Genomic DNA, 20102 nt, shown 5'->3' with positions numbered 1-20102 from the left:
GGAAAACACAGCAAACAAGTCAGAAACATAGTGGGAAGGACAGAAAAAAGAGATTTCTGCTAGTGCATATGTCTATGAAAACTGATTATGGAAATGACAGAGGATGAAGAGAAGGCAATGCGGTTATTTAGGCAGGACAAACAAGTCACAGAGTCACAGAGACGCACAGAAAGCCGTACGAGAGGCCGGAGCAGGAAGGGCTCGGGCTCAGGAAGAGGCACGTGCTCCCTGGGTGGGAAGCAGCACACAAAGCACGGAATAAGAGGGGAAGCGAGAGGGAAACAAAGGGAGAGGAAGCCGAGGAGCGAGACGGGAGCGAAAGGGGGCTGACCAGAGTCGAAGTCGCGCCCCCCCGGCTCGGCGCTCAGGCCCCCGCTGGCGCTGTGGGGAGGCGAGGTGGCGAGAGACGGCGTGTGCGTGGGGTCCGAGCCCTCGCTGGACTGGCTGCCCCGGGTGCGGCCGGCCTCCGGGTGCTCGGGGACGCTGGGGGCCGGCTGGGACATCTGCTTCTGCAGCCGCTTGCCGTGGAGCTCCATGGCGCGGCCTACTGCACACAGACACGCCGCCAGGCAGAGCGGTCAGTACCGCCGCTCTGTGCCACCAGTGCCCGGGAGTCGCGGGAGGGTGGAGCTGCCGATGCGGGAGGGAGTGGCGAAGCCCCCCCCCAAGCACAGCCCCCCCCCCGAAACAAAAGCTCCATCGTCACACAGCTGGCTCCCAGCTCTGCTGGCCTGGACCTCACTCACACATGACAGGACTCTCTGCAACTATGAACCGTAAGTGCAACAACCCAGAGCCGGGGTTCTCAGCCTAACTAACCCCTCCAACTGATACGGCCCTTGTTTGCTATGCCAATATGGTATGTTCAACCACTGCAGCTTTTCAAAGCACCGTTAAAGTGATCTTTGTTACATTAGCTTCAGCTTTGACGGTCTTTGGGAGGATGGCTGCAACAAACCTCACTTGTCTGTTTAGCAACAGCAGAATCCACAGCAAATTCACCCAACCAGCTCTTACCAACAAGCACTGATTCACCTCGGAAATCAGAAACTATTTCTTTCATCTGAAAAGATATGGAGGGGAACATCAACCGCAAGTGGAAACTTGTAAACCAAAAAAATGGTTGACACTCCTTTACCCAAAGGGTGGGTGGGAGTGTGGAACAGATTGGGTATGAGCCAGGATGTTAAAGCTCACCCTGGCTTTTTTCTCAAAATGTCTGGATAAGATCCTGGAATAAACAGCTATGGACTTTTCTCGTTTGTAGCCTTTCTTTCATTCTTATGTTCTTAAGAGTAACCCAAACGGGCACCGCTGACAGCCCGATAACCGCGGAGCCGAGGGAGGGAGACACTCACTGGCCATGCTGTCTTGACGGCTGGGCCGGCGGGGCGGGCCGAGGATGCTGGGAAAACGTGGTTTCTTCACCTTCTCCTCTCCCTCCTTCTCTGTCCTGATGCTTTTCTGCTCCCAATACAGAACACAGTCACTTCAGCAGTGTGCGCAGAGCACTCGGGTTCAGCAAAAGTCCCGGCCTTCTCTGCAGACACTCTGCACCTGGTACGAAGGGCCTTATTCTTCATACGCTGCAAACTTACTGCTCAAGAATACCCCCCATCGGCCCATTGTACCCCAGTCACACACCCCCATCTACCCCTCATACCCGTCACACCCTCTCACCTGCCCCTCATACCCCAGTCACACCCCCACACCTGCCCCTCATACCTGTCACACCCTCTCACCTGCCCCTCGTACCCCAGTCACACCCTCTCATCTGTCCCTCGTACCCCAGTCACACCCCCTCACCTGCCTCTCACCTGCCCCTCTTTCCCCAGTCAGAAAACTCTCATGTCCATGACTGGACTGCTTTGCCCAAGACCAATCCGTTCCTGCTCCCTGCGATGACCAGGGACTGGGAGATTCCTGGGATCGCGAGGGAGCAGGGAGTACCCGTACCTTGATTTTAGGGAGGAAGGCGCCGATGCGAACCCGCTTCTGCTCCAGGATGCGGGGCTCCTTCACCTTCACCCCCAGATGCTTCATGTAGCTGAGGATGACGTACTGCATGGTGGTGCTGGCAGGGAGAGTGAGCAGAGAGGGGGGGACAGGACATCAGTGCAGCACAATCCTCCCTTGTTGCTGATGTAAATGCACCGCAGGCACAGACCGGGGCAACTGCAGCGTGTCAGATCTCACTGTTTAAATTGCATGTTCAGGTTCAAGGGCTGAAGCCTATACATCCTCCCAGGTCCCACAATCGTCCACTAGGTGGAGCCAAACTAAACTCTAAAACAGGTCCAACACGTGGGCACTGATGCCCTTGATTGGACTGGTGCCCGAGCCCCCCGCAGGCGACTGGTTACGCTCAGGACTGCGGAGATCGCATGGAGGGGCATCTGCCAGCCCTCGAGGATCAAAGATGTGTGATAAGTAAGAACTAAAACCTTCTTTTAAGGTTTTTTTTGAGAAAAAAATTATTGATCACTGAATGTTAGAAGAATGCTAACCCCCATCAGGTTAGAAATATATATAAATATAGGAATAACCCGCACCTAGCTCATTCGTATAGAAATTTATATATAAATATAGACATCAACCCTACCTGGCTTAATTATATAGAAATGCTCTGACTAAGGTATATATTAGAATCAGGTTAATATACAGTATTAACACTACTTGGAGATGGATTTTTGTTTTTACTGCATTAAGAATTTTGATACTACAGTTCACACACAAAAAAAGTGAATGCAGAGCTACGTAAGCATTAAAATCAATCGTACGTAAGGATTGGGAAAAATGTGAACTGGTGCAATCATATACATTCTTCAGTCAGCAGTATTGCGAAGCCAAAGAGTTTTAGCTACTCTTTTTTTTTTAACTGTGAGGAGGTGTAGAAATTGAAAATTATAAGATTCTAATGTTGCACAAGATGTCAAGGCTGTGTCACAGTACACAAAGGTTGTTCTCACCACTTCTCCTCTTCTGTAGGCTGCGATGTTAGCCTGGAATGAAAAACACAGGGTTGAAAAACTTTTCCCTGGGAATTAAAATAGCATTGGCATTCTCACGCTTATTATTTATTGACATTTGTGTTGGCAGTTCAAAAAAATCCCCTCGTAGTCAGAGTGCTATATAGGCACACAGCCAAAAACGGGTTTATCACCAGAAAACTCATGAACACTGCAGTGATCTCACCAGACCAACAGTAAGAGATTAGAGCACCTCAGCTAAATTTTAAAGTGTCTGCACAAATCTGTTTTCAAACCTGTTTTCACTTTCACAGCCAGGCCACCCACCAGTTACATGCCTTGGACCAGTGACTGGGCAGGTGTAGTGTGAGCTGATGTGTGTCCATAAGGCTGAATGGGCCTTAGGCTGTGAGAGAAAGTCATCACCCCGGCAACAGGGGCACAGTGTTGCCATGGAGATTGGCTGACCTGGATGTGTTTAGTATAACCTGCTGTATGCCAGAAAGAGCTCAGGTCACGCTCGTTTTCAGGCACCGTGAACTCACAGGACATCCTCGATCTTGGAGATGATGTGCTCGGCGCAGGTCCGCTCCTTCTCCAGCGCGACGCGGTCCCTCATGCGCTCGGTGTCCAGCTTGGTCAGGTCGTTCTCAGCCACCGTTAGCCCCATGCTGCGCTTCTGTCTGCACAGACACACACACACGCGCACACACGCAGGCGCCCAGGTCAGTCACAGCGCTGCCGCCCACCCACACTTCCGCAGAGCCTTCAAGGGCGCGTGCAGGGATTCGAACACGGAGCGGGGCAAAACGAGAAGCTTTTTTACAGAAATGGAGAATTATTCTTATGAAGAATCTAGATACAATGGGGAACAACTGGCTAGTGTCAACATTTCCAGCTTCAAAGCAAGGGGATGTCTGCTGAGATGTAGGGGTGAAAGATTCAGTGATCAAAGTCATAAGTCAGTTTATCTTGGTTTACCTTGGCTAATTAAGTTCTTCATAAGTGATTAAGGGTCAATCAAGAGTCTAAGAACGGGTTATAAAAACAAGCAGGGAGGAGGAGACAACAAAACAACAAGAGACGAGTTTAAATATGAGTAAAATATTTGGTGGCATTCTGGGGGTTTTCTTCGTGGTTAGGACGTTAGGCCTCTGGTACACCTTATTTGAAAGTTTGTGTGGTGGTATGCTTATGTTGTCATTGTTAATACACACTTGTTGAATCCAGAGTGCCTGAATTTTTACTCTTTTCACTTCAACTGAGAATCTCAGGTGCCTGTAATTATACCAACCACAGCCGAATGTCCCTGGCAAAATCTCTACAAGCCGGACCTTAGAATGATTTAATTTACGTACTGAATGATCCGAGTTATTTCTGATATTTCTCTAGTTTCGGAACCCCTGTCTGTAACAACATCAGCCCTGTGGAATACTTCTCCCTGGGGAAGAGGACCTCGTGCACGCCCACTCCCTGGATTCCGGAAATCCGCCTGCGTTTCCTGACGGATTTACACCCGCACGGGCCCAAACAGGTTTCCCGTACCGGACGCAGAGAGGCAGCGGGTCGAAGGTGCGGCGCCGCATGCGTTATTCAGACCCGGCCGCGGTTTTTTCCCCGCGTTCGTCCGCCAGCCAGCGAGGCACGGGCCCGACAGCTGTTGCCTTACAGGTCCTTATCACCACCTCCCAGGACCAACATCACACCCCCTCTCCGGCTCCCGCCCCCCGGATTAAACAACAAAACCATCCCAAATCCGAACTGACAGAGAGGAGACAAGCACGTCGGGCTGAGGGAATCAGGGAGCAATTCCAGAGGAGAGCTGGAGGCCCGTTCCGTCATCCCGGTGGGAGAGGGTGTCCCGGCGCTCCGTAAGAGGATCAGCAGCGCCCTGCTCTCGGAGGGCCGGGATAATCCCCTGTGAAATCGCTTACGGCTGGAGGAAGGGAATGCCTCTCTGGGGTCACAACCAGCTGGTGCTGCTTAATGGCTCTTTTACTGTCGCAACACTCTTAAGATGCTGCCGGTGTCCAAATATTACATATTTTCACACCCTGGCTGACAGTATTCATTTCCATTCCCCTTTACAAAAGACAAAATGACAGGTGTAACAGCTCCCAAGGCCGCATTGATCAATCCCATGATTTTACAGCAACGCCCTTTATCCAATCCAAAAGCCCAGCCCACGGGCAACCCTGAAAAACCGCGAGACACCTCTGGGGTGAACCAGGGGACACCTTTATGCACACAAAGGGAAACCTTTCTAACTGCCTCCCCTTTCGATCTCCATTTGAACACAGACTGGCCACTAGAGGGCAACGTTTAAGTCCAAACGCTACAACAGTATTTCAATGGACAATGCTTTGCCCATCCAACCCAATCCATCACTCCATCTTTGCCGGATGGCAAGATTAACAGATTAAAAACAAAGGCCATGATTAAAACCCCTGATCCACTACCGCGGTCTCACCTGAAGTCTTCCAGGTTCTTCTGAATGTCCGGCAGTAGCGTGTCCTGCATCACCTGGATATACTGCCTGTGCAGGTCCTCTGGGATCAACTCCGGCCGCCGCCGCTCTGTGTGTCCACATGCAAGATAGGATCAAGGGTCAAAGGTCAGGGGAGAAAGAGTGACTAACACAGCAGCACGGTGCTGCATCCTTTTACTGACCTCTTCAAGTCAAACCAACACAGCGTAAGGCAAAGCATGATTTGGCCCAATGCGCTCATCGGCACAGCCAACAGACGAATTATTTTCGGAAAACTTGTCCAAGGACCCAGAAGGACCCACAGCACACATGCTGGCGTTATGTGCTAGGTGGAGATTTACTCTCCTACTGCAGCCCTTCTGAGGTACCTAAAGCAGACCTTTCAGCAAAGCAGGCAGCTATGAAACTGTCCGTCAAGGACTCTCCGTGTTTCAAAATATATGACTTTGAATGCGTTAACTATCCCACAAATATCTTGAACCCCTCTCACCTATCTCATTTCAGTTAACTCGGAGTGTGGTTACAGCCATGAGACAAACTAATTGGCCCCAACAGGAAATGAGATCATGGGTGAGATTTCAAGGCTCTTCTGAGGTTAATGACTTCAAAGGGGAAGGAAGCTGTCAACAGGGAAGCTGCGCGTCCACCCAGACCACTGGTGACCCTCTTTCTCTTTCGCTTTCGCAGGTAAAATAAGCCAAGTACTCATTTCAATTTCAACGCCAGAAGACCAAGACAAAAGGAGGGAGGTTTGGGATGCAGGGTTGTGCTGCTGTTCAGTTTTCAGTTTTTGTTACGTTTTTGGAAATAAGTCATCATAAAAAAAGTTTCGTAAGCATCTCTTCTCCACATCTCAAACTGAAAAGCTTTCAAAGCAAATTTAGTTTAAGCGTAGATTCTACACTATCTACATTCTACACGAATCACAACTAATTCAGCGTAGATTTTCACGGCTGCACCAGAGGAGGTTTTTGTCCAAAAATCACACATTATTAGAAGAGGTCTGCTTACCGAGTTCTGTGGAGATGGACTCGGGCACAGCTACCTTCAGATTCTGTGGATAAGGAATATGTCCGAAATGAGCAACAGGCAACAGGTGTTTCCAGTCCTGCCTCATAATGCAGAGCTTGTCAGCACAAGCACATGTAAGGAAAATAAGCCAGGAAACAATCGAAAATATTGAGTCCAAACTCCTGAGAACTAGAACTGCTGATCAGCAATCAGGTTCACAAGCTCTTTTCAGCATAAAGTCTTCAGTTTTCTGAGGTAAGAGTCTGAGCTATTCAGCTGTTCTTCCTGCAGCACTCAGATACAGACGCATGAACCAAAAGGCAAACAGTAGTTCTGAAATAATTTTGTAAAAGAGGAGATTCTGACTCCAGATGTTTTCGGCAATGAAGATCACAATACGATAACCATCCTGTTTACAGTAGGGATTTTTTTCCGACTTACCATATATAAGTACTCCTTACTGTACATTCCAGGGCTGCCCAAACACATTTATTTCTCAAGAACCATCATTTCAGATGAGTCAGTAAAGGTGAAGCAGTATAGTCTTATTTAACACCTGTTCCTATTAAGTAGTATTGCGAAACCTGACTATAGAAGGAAAAATGCATCTCTAAACAAATGACAAATGCATTATGAATGATTAAATACAGAGGAATATGAAGAAAAAAATAGATTGAGTTACTTCAGAGTTTTGTAGACAAAATAATGTGGTGTTAAATATTTTTATAGTGTTTATTCTTTTGCCAGAGCTTATATGAGCAACAACAGGTAATTTACACCTGAAGAAGGCTCTACAGCTAAAATGTTGTCTCTTCTTTTCGTTTCAGCATGGAATAAACCTTTACCAGTTCCTTTGCAGTCTACGCATGCTGTCACATCTCCCTACTTGAACAAGTGATTTATCTTTTTGCAAGTCAGTAATTTATATAAACAAACTTGATTTCTTATTACTGCTGTCAGAGTTGGCAAACAAGTTAAAGAAGAGATTTTTTTAGAATAAAGAAGAAAAGACCATTTGAAAAATTAAAGTTTGTGAAGAGGTGTTATAATGAAATGATGATCCGAGTTCCTTCAGATGTAACAGAAGTTTGGGCCCCTTCAATAAATCCTATTCAGAAGTCAAAACAGAACATTTCCTTTTTGGCGAACTACTCTTCCGAAATAATCAAATCTTTAGGAGTCAATGTCTCGGAATAAATGCAATAATCCAAATGTCCCATTTTAAAGGAAGAACCGCAAACAGTCCTTAAAAAAAAAACTAAAATCCTTCGATCGGTGGAAATGAGTGGCTAAGAAAAATAACAAAAAAAAGTTTGAAAGTTTTTCAGCCACGCTGGCAGCGAATATGTATTAAATTTTCCAAGCGCTGTCCTGAGAGTACAGGTATTGCCGTATTGCCCAGCCACTGAACTCTGAGCCGCCCTCCTGTGCCCAGAAGAGGCCAGACGATGAATCTTCCAAGTCACACCGCCCCAGCCTAATCGGACTGCTGTGCTTTCCATTAATGAGGATGAGACCCAGCCTAAAAAAAAACCCCAAACCTGTCGTGGGAATAATCTCTGATAAACAGACTCTTGTCACATCCCATTACATGTCAGGAAACCTCCAGGGCTACACGGTTTATCACAGGGCTACGCGGTCTGGGTGCGGTTTAAGAAGATGAAAATACACAGCTCAACACTACTAGCTGTGAAGAAATTCGGAAGACAAAATTTGGCTAATAAACCCAGTGCTGCAAGTTACAGTGCTGAAGGTCAATCATTTCTCCGACAAGACTGCTGGGTGCTTGGGCCTCTCGCGACAGATGCTCTCGGCCTGCAAGATTTCCCCTGCCATCCTCAACATATTTCATTTCGGCGTGTGCTCTTGCACAAACACACCCGAACTCAAAGGCATCTCCAATTAACTGATGAGCGTGAAGGAGATTTTAAATTTAGACCACGCGTGGGGCTGACGATCATTCGGTGGTTAAGGGTAACCCTTCCAGCTGGTCTCATTTTATTGAGCTGATTCTGCCTGCCCGCGGGCACAGCCCTGCACAGCTGCGTCTCTTCGCAGGGTGGTTTGGGTTCATTAACTGAATTTCCACCAAGGCACGGGAGTTCTGCAGCAGCACTGTGGAGTCGAAATGGCAAAATCACAGGGAGGCCAGATAAATAACCTGAGAGCAAAGGAGGCTAATCCCTTTATCTTCCTCGCGCACACACAGACGCCCTCAGAGCTGCGTCTGACGGGCTCAGAGACACGAGCATGAGCTCCACTCCTCGGAGGTGGATCTGTGCGGCTCTTCGTTGCCGGGGAGGGGAGGGGCGGGACGGGGGGGGAGGGGGGCGGCAGAGCATGCTTCTCAGCGCGAGAGCAGGATGGGCTTTGACTCTCTCACGAGTGCTGCAGCGTGGAGGAAATCCCCTGCGCACGCGCTCCGGCGGCTGTCCTGGCCAGGGACTCGGCACTCGCCGAATCCGGGCATCAGCCTCCGACCTTGAGCGAGGCCCAGAAGGACCCTGTCCACGCCTCTGCAGGAGGAGGAGACCCGTGGGAGATCAGGCGCTAACAGGCTGCCAAGTGCCCACCCCCCCCGTGGCATAACAACAACCGGAGAGCCGCTACTCAGCTCTGCAGGCTGCAGGCAGACACACCCAGACCACGAGTCGTTAGGCCTCGCTCGTTTCTCCCCATGCTGGGGTGGTGCTGTTGCTCTGCCCATTTTCAGCTGCAGATAAAACCCTCAGAGGGAGACAAGCGTTCTGCATGCACCAGACGCAGGAAGAGGCTTTTTCTTCAAGGACTTATCTTCCGTAACACAAGCCGAGCTGCAAGAGACAAGGGGCTGCTGCAGGAAGGGACAGCTGTCTTCGGGGGGCCTCTGGTCTGATTATAAGGAGACAGGGCACTGCCGGCGTTACTCACCGCCCCTCTGTCCATGAAGAAGGTGTGGAAGTCCATGAAGATGCGACGGGTCTCTTTGGAGTTGGTCTGCTTGTAGAGGTCAGCGTAGAGGTAGCACAGCTGAGTGGGACAGAGGATGGGGTCAGACAGGACAGAGGTGTTCCCCTGCTCACTGAGAGCAATTGCCACAAAACCTCACCGACCGGCTAGAATCAAACATGCTCAGCAATCTCACCATATGGCTACCAGGCATCTCCTTTCAAGAAAATGCTATGAATACATTCACAAACGAAAGAAATTCTTCTATTCAGCACTTAAAGCGTGTTGTAAAGAATGAAAAGTCAGCACAATCAAAGCCCAGCACAGGAAACACAGGAAACGCCAAACAAACAGAACCACCATAAAAACTGTAAAAAAGTCCCCAAGGTGCCATCAGGCTTTACTGAAGTTGCACGCCCTCTAAAACTATCTGGTACTGCAGCGAGCACTGACCAGCGGCGCGGGGTCGAACTGCGAGACGACGTGGTGGAGGAAGGCGGCCAGGTGCGCCGGCCGGGACTTGAGCAGCTCCATGCTCTGGAAGCAGCTGCACTGGCCATTGATCTGCAGAGAGAGGACAAGAGCACAGCCGACTGTCAGGAGCCCAAATCGGGACTGGGTGTGAGGGATCCGCCTTCTTTCTGGGCAGGAGGAGTGAGGAGCTTAACCAAAAAAAAAAAACAGCTACAAACCAGAGTCCACTCAGCCCACTCCACTCTCCTCTCATGGCTTACTGATTCCAGGGCCTCATCAGCTTTAGATACAGTGGACTGGGCATGCAGCCTGGAGTCTGACGTGGGTCTTCAATGTCCTCCACCTATATCCCACAGCATTGTAACTGCACTGCCTGAATGTGGGTTTCAGACTGGAGCGACCGAGGTGCAAACCTCATGACGCAATCCACTTGGAGAACACCCCCACATGGTTGCTCGCTCTCATGCCCAACTAAATTACAAAAGGAATTGTGGGACTGCACTTTACAGTTCCTCCCTGACTGCAGACGTGACCCATCCCAGGTAGCTGGTGAAACTAAACAGCAATGTGTTCAGCACGAGAAGGAAGCTCGGGTTCAAATCTCACTCCTGACATTCTAACAGCTCAGTGTGAGGCTTCTGCAGGCACGGCTTTATCCGAAGTGGTGCTGGGAGAATGGAACAAGCTACCCCGCCATGTGGTTGAAGCCAGTACCCTGGTATCTTTCAAGACATGGCTGGAAGAGCTGCTTAGATTAATCTAACAACAAACTTCCTCCTTCCAAATGTTCTTACCTGATCCTCCGTTTCAAAGTAGTCGTCCTCGGCTCCGATAATCTGAGAGGCCAGGCGAGACGAGGGGCTGCCGATGCTGGACTGGGAGTGGGAGTCCTGCCAGGAAGCACAAGACTGTCAGACCTCCCCCTTCCTGTCTCCCCTCGCCAACATCTCTCCATCTGCGGGCTTTCAAACCCATTTACAGGGCCCTTTATTTGCGATCGAGTCTGACTGGGCGAAGGCCTTTCTCCAGAAACACGACTTTGGTAAAACAAGCATAAGTTGCATCATGAACACATTCCGTTACAGATTGTTCTAGTGGACCGCCTCCCGGTCTCTCTCCTGAAACAGTAAGGATGGAGACGCAGTGTGCCCAGGCGAAAGAAGACGTCCGGGAACAAGACTGCTGCTGGGGCAAAGACAGAAAAAGAAATGAAGCCAGGTCACGCCCAGTGGTTTCTGCACTGGTGTGACAGTCGCTGCTCCAGGCAGGCTCCTTTCACACACACGGATCCCTCCCGGTCACACTGGAAATTCCTGCGGAACCGAACGGGGCTGCAAAGACAAGCGCAGGACGTGACCCTGGAGTCTCACCGGGTCGGGCGTGTCCTCGGCCTCCGGCGACTCGAAGGAGTTGAGCCCCTCCCTGGGCGCGGTCTTTGGGCTGTGGCAGGGCGTGTCTCTTTGGCACTGGCTGTCCGTGAGGGCGGAGTGCAGGCCGGACGAGATCTGCAACACAGAACAGATCGGCTACCGCTGCGGCTCCATCACCGTACGCCACCGGAGACCGCCTGCAGCACGCAGGGGAAAAACCATTTCGGAATACCATCTCATCTTCATACGAGGAGATGATACTCTAAACGCTGAACTCATTACAGCTGTGTAAAAATGCCACTCGTCTCTGAGAGAGGGGAGCGCTTCAGCTCGAGTGAGCACTTCTCCTGTGCCTCTGGGCAGAAGACAGCGAGGATGAAAAGCTCTCGGCGCTGGACAGCATTATAATGAGGCTGCGTTAGCTGAATGGCCTGAAAGAGGACTCCTGACACGTCGAGCACACTACTATCTGACCCACTTCCTCAATCCTGGACTAAACTCTTACTAAAATGCATACTTTTCACCTCACTATTTATTAAAAGGGGAAGAAGGGAGAACCAAACATGACAGAGTCGGGCAGGAATGTGGCAGCTGGAATCTTCTTACCCCTCGGCTCTTCTGAAAAGTAAATGCCGCATGCGTGAACAAGAGCCTTTTGACACTGAATAATTAACATAATGAGGATCTGAAAAAAAGCGGTCAGAGTGAAATGATTTATACAGTGTGTGAATTTCTCTCTGCGCGCTTCCCTTTTAGAGTTTCCCTGAAATCGACAGTAAACGGGTCTGGTGGCGCGCAGGAAAATCGCTGAACCAGCAGCAGCAGCAGAAGGAGTTTTGAAGCTCTGGCTGAAGCACTCCGTGGTGTCTCAAGCTCACACTGCGGTGTAAAAATGTTAAAAGAGAGGAAAGGACGGACTGCCCTGTTTTGACCTTGAGAACAAGAGGCTCCCCACTGTAGAAATCTGACCCTGGCCTGGGAGTCATTACTCCTGACCTTACTTTTTGCGTTTTAAACAGACACCTGCTGCATGTGTTGGGTCAGAACTTAACTCAGGAGTAACTCAAAAGAAGGGTAACATGATCAGGAATAGCCACTGTGCCATAAGCAGAAATATTTTTGGTAATGGTCACTCATGGTAATAACACAGAGTGACCATGGCTGGACTCCGTGGGGAAATGAAACTCGTCTCCAGCTCTTTCACCGGACTGAGCCGACACTCACGCTGGGGGCCGTGCTGTTGGGCCGGGGGCTGTCCACTGCGCCGTCGCCCCGCGGGGAGAGGCCCTGGTCCGCGTCCGCTGCCCCGTCCTCCCCTTCGCTGATCTGCAGGGCGTCCGAGGGCAGCCTGGAGGGGAGCGGCCCGTCCTGCAACACCAACACAGCCTGCCTCAAGCCGGGCCGCCGAGACACGGGCGTCGGAACCAGCCGGAACCGCAGCAGCGGCTCGGGGCTTTCGGACCCGGTCCGGTCCGGACCACCGCGCGGCGGCGCCGGGGCTGCCTTGCGAGCCTACCTGCACTCCGCCTGTCGCCTTGTTGAGCTGCACCTGCAGTTGAGGAATGTGCTTCTTGGCTTCCTGGATCTCCTTCAGTAGTTTAGGTGTGGGGTTTCGGCTGTACTCTTCCTTCATCGCCTAGGGGCCAAACAGGGAGAAGGGATTGATGTGAACGGCGCCACCTCTGACCCGCACTGATCTCAACACCCCAGCAGGACGAATATAAGAGCACCGCAAGCCCTCTCCTGGCATTCCGCTGCAGTGGGTTCGTTACGACAGAGGTCCTGTCTCTTTGCTCCCAGCCACCACCACAGCAACATGTGGAAACGCAACAGTCTCCACCTCTTTTTCCTTAACAAAAAAGGACATTTTGCCAAACGGTCTCTTTCAAGATGACTCCGAGCTACTGCACCATAGAAGGGCTGAAATAGGAGAGAGAAAATCCTTTATCCTTAAAAACTTCTGGTCCTCTTCTTCAGGCACCCCAAAAAACCTGGGTTGCAGGCTCTGGTCACACAGCTCAAGCAGACTGACAGAGATAAAGGAGAAGAGAAGCAACAGGAGCCGACAGGGATGGAGGTGAAAGTCAGAAAGTCAGGTCTGGACCTAAATACAGAACTTTTAACACAGCACATACAACATCTGTAACTGCACGCAGATAGGCACAGAGGCAGACATAAAGACAAATGGAAACACAAATAGACACAGAAAGACATGCACAGGCAAGAACGCAGGAAGACAGACAGACAGGAAGATGAAAGCAGGCAGAACCGAGCTCCGTCACAGTCCCCAGGGGATTAAGATGTGCCAGCCAGGAGCTGGAGACCTGAAGTCGAAGCAGAACAAGTACTTTTTCCACGGAAGCTCCTCCACTGTCCTCAGCAGCCTTCCCATGTCCTCGTTCAAGAGCTCCGCGCTGCGTCATGGTGAGAAACGCTCTCTTGCTGACAGGCGAGGAGGAAGTGAGACTGCTGCAGCTGGAGGGGGGGGGGTGGGGGGCAGAAGAGTTTCCCTTCCAGGCCCTTTGCAGATCCGACCCACCAGACCTGCTAGTGGGGGGCACTACAGCAGTCGCCTTCCCTGCGGCCCAGCGGCCCAGCCCAGGGTGGGGCAACAGCAAGGGAAGTGGGGCTGGCAGTCAGTTATCTGCCCACATCGCCGCAGGAAAACCCTCTTCCTTATCAGCCTACGCTCAGCTAACTCTCCAGAAATTGCTCTGCAAAGTCCAAGCCATCAAGATTCGCCTCGGAGAGACGGTTTCCAGCGGAATCCCACAGAGACGAAAGTTCAATTCCTCACACCTCCCCCTCTCCACCTCTTAAACCCGCTTCCCTTCCTGATGTACCATAATAAGGTGAGGCCCGACTCAGCTCAAAGTGACACCAAGCAGCACAAATTACTTGCCTAGTTTATTCCAGAACCGACACTCTCTCCTGTCAACTGAAGCCTTACCTGTAAATCCTGCTGTTCCTTGGAGAGCATCTTCTGTAATATATCCACCTTCTGGTTGTGCACAATGTTGTTTTCTTCCTGTAAAAAAAAAAAAAAGAAGCTTTTATCTCTCTCATATAATACCCCACAATGACAATCATCTTTCTTTCATAATGTCCTTTCTGAGACGGTTTCAATTACAAAGTCAGCACAGTCAACGACACAAACAAAATGCAACTTGCCCACCACCCTCTTATGACCTTAACTTTGCACCAAGAATTTCTGCAACAGCCACGCTGTAAAATGTATTCATGTAAATCTCCGGCCAGGATGTTTCAGCAAACAACTTGAGAGATTCAGGAGAGCGGTCGGGAGAAGCGGCACGACCTTGTTGACATCAGAGCCGAGCAGACCAGCATCCCGAAGCTGGTACAACCTTCCTGCCATCCAGTGTGAAGCACAATCCCCCACTGTGTGGGGGCGAGAGGTGGGAATCCCCTCGTGCTGCATGCCCCTGGCTCACATGATGACCTTGACGCCTAACCCCGGAGACTGCAGACCTGCGTTTCGGTTTCGGTTTCCTCTCAGCGATTGCACCGCCCCGCCACCGTGCTCCAGCGGGGCCCGGCCCGGCCACCGCAGAACCACAAGCCGAACGGACTCCGGGGGGCCTCTTACCCAGACAGGCACGGGGGCCGTGATGCGATCCGAGGGGCTGGAGGTGTGCTCCCCCGCCGTCTGTCCTGGGGAGTGGGGGGAGGTGACCGAGGACCCCCCATGGCCCAGGGGCCCGGCGTCCCCCTCCACCTCCGTAAGGGGGATCTGGGGTAACCCGGGAGGTCGCCCCAGGACTGTGAGGGCCACATAGGAGCCCGCTGCAGAGGAAAAAACACTCTGGATTAACGAGAGATCCTTTCCTCAGAACAACAGACCCTATTCCAGAGCACGTTTCCCGTCAGAGGAGGGCGTGGACTCCCCAGTCCCAAAACAAACGTTCGTGCTTTTCAGGGTGCAGATTTCACCTTCCCGATTCAGGCCGCCATCCAGCTGCTGGGCCGTAATTAAATGGGCTGTTGTGCCAAGAGGAAACCACTGCCATCAATCAATCAGAGAAATACTGAGTCCAGCTCAATCTGTTTTAAAGTGCTGAACGACACTCGAGTACAGCTGCCTGGCTAGAGATCAAGTGAGTGTTGGGACGAGAGAGCCGATGAATAAAGAAATGATTCTCAATTAGGTGCTAAAACGTTTTAAAGTCCACTGATCTCTCAGCAGCGTATACTACAGTAATCAATAAGGCTATTCCTCTCGTGAGGCCAGTAAGGAGTGGCGGGCGGGCAGGACAGAGTCAAACGGGGCTGCGCTACTTACATTTGATCAACTTCACAACTTCCACATGGTTCGAATGCGTGACCAGGGTCCCATTCACCTGAAAGACAACAGCTCCTCAATTACCAAAACCGAAACCCCAAGCGTCACCTGCAGTCGGCGCAGAATTTGTTTTAATGAATTCTTAAAACCCCTGCAAAACAATGAAGAGGGCCTGTGAGGGGGCTGTGATGCTTCTGCCACATGTAGCTCAGGTTAGAAGGAAACTACACTGATATTAAACCACAAGGAGGGCGTTACAGTTGTCACGCAGGGAACCGTGAACCAGTCTCTGCAGAGACCTCCGTCATCTGCAGTCCCGCGTCTCGCCACCAGGGGGCAGAGCGAATCGCTCGTCGCCTCCCGGGTCAAGAGGGGGAACCTTTAAGGAAAAGCCGCGCTACGGAGGTGCTGATGGCTGAAAGTGGAGCAGAGCAGTCCACATCCCGACAGGCTCGCTCCGGGCCAGCAGGGCCTGGCTCACAAAGGCCTTTCTCACAGGATATTGAGACAGCTGTGAGAGGGTACCGACGTCAGCGGGCCAGCAGCGCCGGAACCCAGCCCTGACCTCACCTTAATGATTCTGTCTCCTGTCTGAACGCCAGCACGCATCGCAGCTCCATCTAGGGGAGAAAGAGAGAATTACACCTTGCTGCAGGCCGTTGAGACTCACCTAGCAATGTGATCGAGCCTGTTTTTCCCTTGAAACGAGCTCCTGAAAACAGCTGAACCTGCACTAGAAAACAACCCTCATGACACAAAATAAAAATAAATCTGAAGGCATTCCCTTGTTCCAAAAGAATAAAGATAAATCCATTTATTACTCAGCACCGATAAAGTGTTCTGTTAAAGTTTATTCCTGCTGGGTATAGCTAAGGTTAAGTTCGCATAGGCCTATTTTTACAGCTGAATAACGGGGAAAAAGCTTGCAATCGTTCTTCTCAAAGATCTGTAGGAATCTTCCATCATTTGCATCAGTAAAATCCTTGATCACACACAGTCGGGTTCTCTTCAGCTCAACGATGTGGAGCACAATCGTATCATTCTTTTCTAGAGCGGGCTGGTTTCCTCAAACCCACAAGCCACGGAAATCCAGCGTCGAGTCTGCGTGTCCCGTCCATGGAATCCGATATTGAAACGGGAGTCCCGGTTATCGCAGACTGGTTCAGGACCGAACCGGCCCGGAGCCTGCAGGTACCCGTGCGAAGCACACCCGGAGGGGCCTGGAATTCGGTGTGGACGCGCTAGTGGTTTTTTTAGCAGGACGGGAAAACCCAGCCTGCATTTCAGGTATCGCTGGCTCTCTTTCCCCCCACCCTGTTGAAGTCTGACTCATCGCTCCAGAAATAATCCCGCGGGCCGAAAGCAGAGGCGAGGCTTTGTGGGGTGCCCGTGCAAGGAGGGGTCTGTAACCGGCGCTCACCGCGCAGGGCCAGGCCGCGCCCTTCTCTTGCGGGGAAGCAGCCGTCTTCCACGCCGTCACGGACGACTTGGCCGGGACAGTCGCCCAGCAGGCCAGCGAACTTCGGCTGCGCAGGGGGAGGCCTGCTTCAATTCACTGGGATTTTGAAGGGGGGGGGGGGCTCTTTTTACCCTTAACGTCTTCCACTCCAGTCACAATATTCCGCTTCTTGGCCATCTGAGCGAACTCACTGCGAGGACACTGCTGGCTTCAAATGAGCCTTAATAAAAGGGGCCTTTGCTGTGTGCGAAACATAAACTGCGCCACATGCAAGCCGTCTGCCTGGTGAAATACAAGGATCTTTCCAAGGGCTGAACCCCAAATACAGGGCTTTCATAGTAAAAAGGGTCTTATTATAGGATTAAATTCCAAACACTGGCATCTGCTGGATTACAGAGTGTAGCAGACAGTTTTAGCGTTGCCATAGTAATTATTACATTGTATAATAAGAAAGCGCTGCTCTGTACACAGTTCAGTCTAGTGGCTCTGGTGCACTGTATTTAGCTTGAAATAAATGCAAACAGCACCTAAAAGATAAATGATGATTCTACACCAGTTTAATGTCCATGAAGGGTTGGGCAACAGAATCCCCCAGGCAGTATATCCCGTTTGTACAGACACACTTCCACACTTCACGCTGATAGGCTGTCTGTGAAACCCCTGTCACGAGCTGGTGATATCTGTATAGACTGTGGAAAGGAAAATGTTTCTCCGGTCGTTTCATGGCAGCTAGAGCCTGGGTCACAACTGAGTCACAGTGACCGACAGTGGTCCGGACTTCGCAGGGAGCAGTGCGTTCACTCCAGGACAGAACTCCTCCAGGACAGGACCGGGAAGAGTCCGCCAGGGCTTTCCGGGCTCCCTAGAGGACGGTCACTTGCTGAGAGCCCGCGGGCTAGTGGCGACGTCCCTGCTCCAATCAGAGCAGAACCATCTGTACGTCGCTGTGAACATGAGAAAGGTCACAAATGAGAAGAGGTCAGGCGCCACGTCCAGGCCCTTGGGTAATCTGGAGAGAAAGGATCCCAGGATCTCATCCAGCCTTTTTTTGAAAAAAAAAAACAGGCTATCACTTTCAACAACGTGGCTGGGCAGCTTGGTCCACACTCCCACAGCTCCGTGCTTAGAGAAGTGTCTCCTGTCCTGATGGGAGGATCTCATCCAGCCATTTCTTGTAAAGAAAACCGGGCATCAGCTTCACCTGCATGGCTGGGCAGCTTGTTCCACACTCTCACCACCCTCTTATTCTCGCATTTTAAATGCACTTCCCTGTAGCCCTTGTGTCCTCTGGTGGGTGTTTCCCTGGTTATTCAGCAGATGTCCCCTGGGTTGTTTCCGACAAAGACTTTGAGGGTTCAAGGCTGAAGAGAACTGTCTGCCCATCCTCATCTCCATGAGAGTAACGAGGGTCATCACAGTCGTACAATTCCACAGTAGGCAGAGATTTAACACTATAAAATTAACTGATAGATCCAAAATTAAATTAAATTAACTAGCCTGGTATTTTAAATAAACACACAAGAGTAAACACTAAAAAATACACTTATAAAAGGCAGAATGTAAATGATCTTCACTCCTGGTGCTGGAGAGTTACAGTTCACAGAAACTGCTGTGATTAAGACCAATTAAGGCAATAATTGATTCAGTTAAGTCATTAAGAGATTAGGCAGAAGGAAAACCAGATGAGGCAGTTTCTCTCCAGGCGCAGAGGCGAAGAGCGCTGGTCTGGACAGTAGGGTGAAATAATGTGGGCTGTTGGACAGGGTTAGGCGCGTCTGTGCGAGAGCTCATCAGACCAACATGAAGAAGGTCAGAGGTCATTGCTCGGCCCAGCCCACGTCACACCTCAGTCAACGAAGTGAAAGTGAAAACGAGCCCCCCACCCCCTGGAAATCAACAGGACAGCGTTACCTTCTTTGACAAGCTGCACAAACACAGGATTGTCTCCGCTCACGGTCAGCCCGAAGCCATTATCGTCTCTCTGAATGATCACACATCTCTGGACCAGCCCTGTGTGCGCAGAAACAGACAGACACGGAGGAGGTGAAGACAGAGATCTACAGGAACTAGAGCGAGATGACACACGCCTGCCGACGAACCGCATATTCTCCCTAAAGCACCGGAGTATCACATTTTCAAGGGTGATGCTACACAGTCAAACCTGTACATCTCAGGCATGTCTGAAATAATTAGAAGATGTTCAAACCTGCAATGCGCAGTGAATGTTTCCTACATCAAATGAGCACTGGCTTTCCCTGAAGTAAAAATATAATGAGCATAACACGGTTTTTACCACCACAGTGGTTTTGAGCTTCAAAAACATCCACTGGTCTGATTTTAACCCTTGGCCTAGAACTCACCAGCACATGGTTTTCACTCCCTCAGCTGTCATGTAGAAGGTACACAACACAGGAAGGAGCATCAGCCTGTCAATGCAATGCAGCACACTACTGTTCACTACTACGGGTCCCAGAAACAGGAGGCAGATGTACAGCTTCTGACAGCACGATTTCAATTTACTCACCTCACTTTCTACAAGAAGTCTTGCTCAGTTATACGGCAGGAGAGCTGAGCAGTACATCCAGGTATGGGCCTGTGCAGTCTGAAGAACCGCTATGTGGTGCTCACCGGTTACTGCGGGTCCATCAGTCAATAGACTAGGAACTGGCTACAGCAAACCCTCCCGTGACACACGCAGAGCCCACCCCAGTGCCCAGTTCTCCAAACGCAGAGCATCAGCATGGCGGCTGGCGTTTCGACAGTCAGAGCTGGTTCCTGCTGAAAGGTAGAGGCGCTGGTCTCCCCCTTACTTCTGCCATGAATCCACACTTCTGAACTGCAGGCTGTAACTGCAGCTACTGTGGAACATCTCGCAAGCAGGGGCTCGTACTTTTTTTAAAAATTCCTGTCGTTATTCTAAACAGGACACCCCCCGAAATGCTTTTGTTGCGTCTTATTTAGAAACGGAATGAAGTTGAGCGCGATTGCAGCTCTGGTCTCGTTACTCCACGGCTGCGGGTTCGAATCCCCGCTGCAGCATTGCAGCCGTACCCTTGAGCAAAGCACCTAGCTCAGACAGCTCGCGCCTGGGACTGAAGACTCG

The 20102-nt window shown here is 50.8% G+C and overlaps 1 protein-coding gene across 4 annotated transcripts in view; it reads right to left on the bottom strand.

Annotated features, from left to right (window-relative positions):
- Positions 1-20102, bottom strand: part of arhgef12b (Rho guanine nucleotide exchange factor (GEF) 12b) — an 82896-nt gene that overhangs the window by 16722 nt on the left and 46072 nt on the right. For all 4 annotated transcript variants that reach the window (XM_069183009.1, XM_069183010.1, XM_069183012.1 and 1 more), the window contains 18 exons: positions 18911-19009; positions 16111-16160; positions 15541-15598; positions 14848-15044; positions 14191-14268; positions 12757-12876; positions 12465-12608; positions 11241-11375; positions 10665-10760; positions 9850-9960; positions 9379-9477; positions 6469-6511; positions 5440-5545; positions 3515-3652; positions 2970-3002; positions 1957-2074; positions 1359-1464; positions 332-547 (listed from right to left, as the gene is read on the bottom strand). In XM_069183009.1, coding sequence (XP_069039110.1) covers positions 332-547; positions 1359-1464; positions 1957-2074; positions 2970-3002; positions 3515-3652; positions 5440-5545; positions 6469-6511; positions 9379-9477; positions 9850-9960; positions 10665-10760; positions 11241-11375; positions 12465-12608; positions 12757-12876; positions 14191-14268; positions 14848-15044; positions 15541-15598; positions 16111-16160; positions 18911-19009 — 1947 coding nt within the window. The remainder of the gene's footprint in view (positions 1-331; positions 548-1358; positions 1465-1956; positions 2075-2969; positions 3003-3514; positions 3653-5439; positions 5546-6468; positions 6512-9378; positions 9478-9849; positions 9961-10664; positions 10761-11240; positions 11376-12464; positions 12609-12756; positions 12877-14190; positions 14269-14847; positions 15045-15540; positions 15599-16110; positions 16161-18910; positions 19010-20102) is intronic.

The sequence above is a fragment of the Lepisosteus oculatus genome, chromosome 23 (assembly GCF_040954835.1).
Source record: "Lepisosteus oculatus isolate fLepOcu1 chromosome 23, fLepOcu1.hap2, whole genome shotgun sequence".
Classification (NCBI taxonomy): Eukaryota; Metazoa; Chordata; class Actinopteri; order Semionotiformes; family Lepisosteidae; genus Lepisosteus; species Lepisosteus oculatus.
This window is presented reverse-complemented; position numbering and strand designations above follow the sequence as displayed.